The sequence below is a fragment of the Entamoeba invadens genome, assembly GCF_000330505.1.
Source record: "Entamoeba invadens IP1 unplaced genomic scaffold scaff_1105074726193, whole genome shotgun sequence".
NCBI lineage: Eukaryota > Evosea > Mastigamoebida > Endamoebidae > Entamoeba > Entamoeba invadens.
The window spans coordinates 59295-61719 of record NW_004191595.1 but is presented as its reverse complement, the minus strand read 5'-3'; the positions used below and the strand labels follow the sequence as shown (position 1 = coordinate 61719).

Here is a 2425-nt window from a genome sequence, read left to right as displayed (position 1 = left end):
TTGTAATAATTGTACTAATAATAAGTGCGCACTTTGTGAATCGGGATATGGTCTTTTCAATAATAAATGTAACAGCTGTTCGTACATAGAAAATTGTGTTGATTGTAACGTTACTGGTTGTTCATTGTGTGCAGAAAGTTACAAATTAGAAAATGAACTTTGTGTATTGAATTGTACTGATGAAAATTGTGTTGCATGTAATACGACTGACATCTGCACTTCGTGTATAGAAGGGTTTTCCGTTGTGAATAATTCTTGTTTTAATTGTTCAGAACACACCAGTGGTTGTTTGACTTGTAATGAGACAAACTGTTTATCATGTATTGAAGGAACCTTTTTAACTGAATCAGAAACCTGTGCAAATTGTATTACAAATTGTTCTACATGTCATAATACAAATGAATGTGATAAATGCAGTATGAATTTATTATATCATCCCGACATCAAAGAATGTGGTGTATGTCCTTCAGATGGGTACACCGCAGTTGGAGAAACGTGTTACAAATGCCCAAGTAATTGTTCTGTGTGTTCAGAAAGAACATGTGAAGAGTGTATGCCTGGATACACACGGTTAGATAGTGGTTGTGAATTGTGTTCGAATGTATACACCGGATGCTTAGAATGTGTCAACAACAACTGTTTAGCATGTGCTGAAAAGAATTATTATGATTCGACAACACGAGAATGTGTATCGTGTTCTTTATTCTCAGAACAATGTGATGAGTGTGATGAAGATAGTTGTACCAAATGCCAAGATGGATATGGAGTTAATGAAAGAGGTTGTATGCACTGTAAAAGCAATTGTGTTCAATGTGATAATGGTGAGTGTCAAATATGCAATGGGACATACACTCCATATGAAAATTCGTGTTATAATTGCTCCAAATTTGAATTGTGTGAACAGTGTAACAGCACAAACTGTATAAAGTGTGTTAATGGCGAAAGTCCAGTTGACTCAAAGTGTTATAATTGCTCAGGATATACAAACTGTGCCAATTGTGATGCAACAAAGTGCATTTCTTGTCAACAGAATTGTTATTTAGAAAACGCTAATTGCAAATTGTGTTCGACTAAATACGAAGGATGTTCACTTTGTGACTTAAATACATGTAAAGAGTGTGCAGAAGGATATTTCATGACTGAAACTGGCATATGTAGTAAATGTGTAACTAATTGTGCAAAATGTTCTAACACAACACATTGTGAGACTTGTGAAGAAGGGTTTATGGTTATTGGAAACGCATGTGGAACGTGTGAATCTTATGGTGAATGTTCTCAATGTAATTCCGAGCAATGTGTAATATGTAAAAGTGGATATTTCAATAACAATGGATATTGCTACAGATGTGTCGAAAACTGTTTAGACTGTATTAATAACAACACGTGCACTAAATGTTCTGCAGATTTGAAGTTTAAAGAAGACGAGAAGAATTGCACCGAGTGCCCCACAACCACAAATTACTTTGTTGATGAGAAGAACACATGTAAAAAGTGCAAATCTGAGTGTACAAAATGCACAACACTTGATAAATGCAGTGAGTGCATTACTGGGTACTTCGTTGACTCAACAAGTCACTGCGTTGATTGTGTGACTAAAGGCTGTTTAACTTGTGATGCGATAAAATGTCTAAGTTGCGCATTAGGAGAAGTTGTTGACTCACTTGGAAAGTGCTCAATTTGTTCCGTTGCAACAAATAGTGCCAATTGTGTTAAATGTCACAACGAAGGAAGTTCGGTAGTATGTGATGCATGCAAAGATGGATTTTTCATGGATGATACAAAGACGAAATGTATTACATGTGACCGATGTGGAGATTTGGGGTGTCAAATAGCAACACAAAAATGCTACAATTGTGAGAACTCAACTGACATTTTAATTGATGGAATTTGCAAAGAAATGGGCACTTGTAAGACTCGAGGAGATAATGGGAAATGCTCTGAGTGTATAGACAATTACATATTAGTGGGTAGCAAATGTGTTCAAATAACAACAGAAACATCAAATGTTGTTATGTACAATGGAAAGACGATATTAGCAAGCGATGTGAATTGTTCTGCAATTGATTCGACCAAGAAAACGTGTACTTTATGTGACGAGGACTATTATATAAACAATGGAATGTGTATGCAATGTACAGACATCTACGATAGTTGTATATCCTGTGGGTATATGAAAATAGAGAACTACAAACAGGTGATATGTAGTACATGTACTGTAGGCTATTACCCTGACATTTACTGCAAGCAATGTACTGACATGAATGGATGCAAAATGTGTGTTAACTATTTGAACGAAAATGAGACATCAACAAAGAATTGCACTGAATGTCTTGACCTCTACGAAATGGAAAATGGAAAGTGCAAATTACTTGAAATTGTATAGAAGCCGTGAGTGGACGATGCACTCTGTGTGAAAAAATTATTT

General features: G+C 35.5%; 1 protein-coding gene across 1 annotated transcript; it reads left to right on the top strand.

Annotated features, from left to right (window-relative positions):
- Positions 1-418: 418 nt before the first annotated feature.
- On the top strand, positions 419-2425 carry EIN_069580 (hypothetical protein; the record flags this gene model as incomplete). The annotated part of the gene is made up of 2 exons (XM_004182852.1): positions 419-2327; positions 2387-2425. Coding segments are annotated over 2 exons (1948 nt in total), but the record flags the coding sequence as incomplete, so codon positions are not given.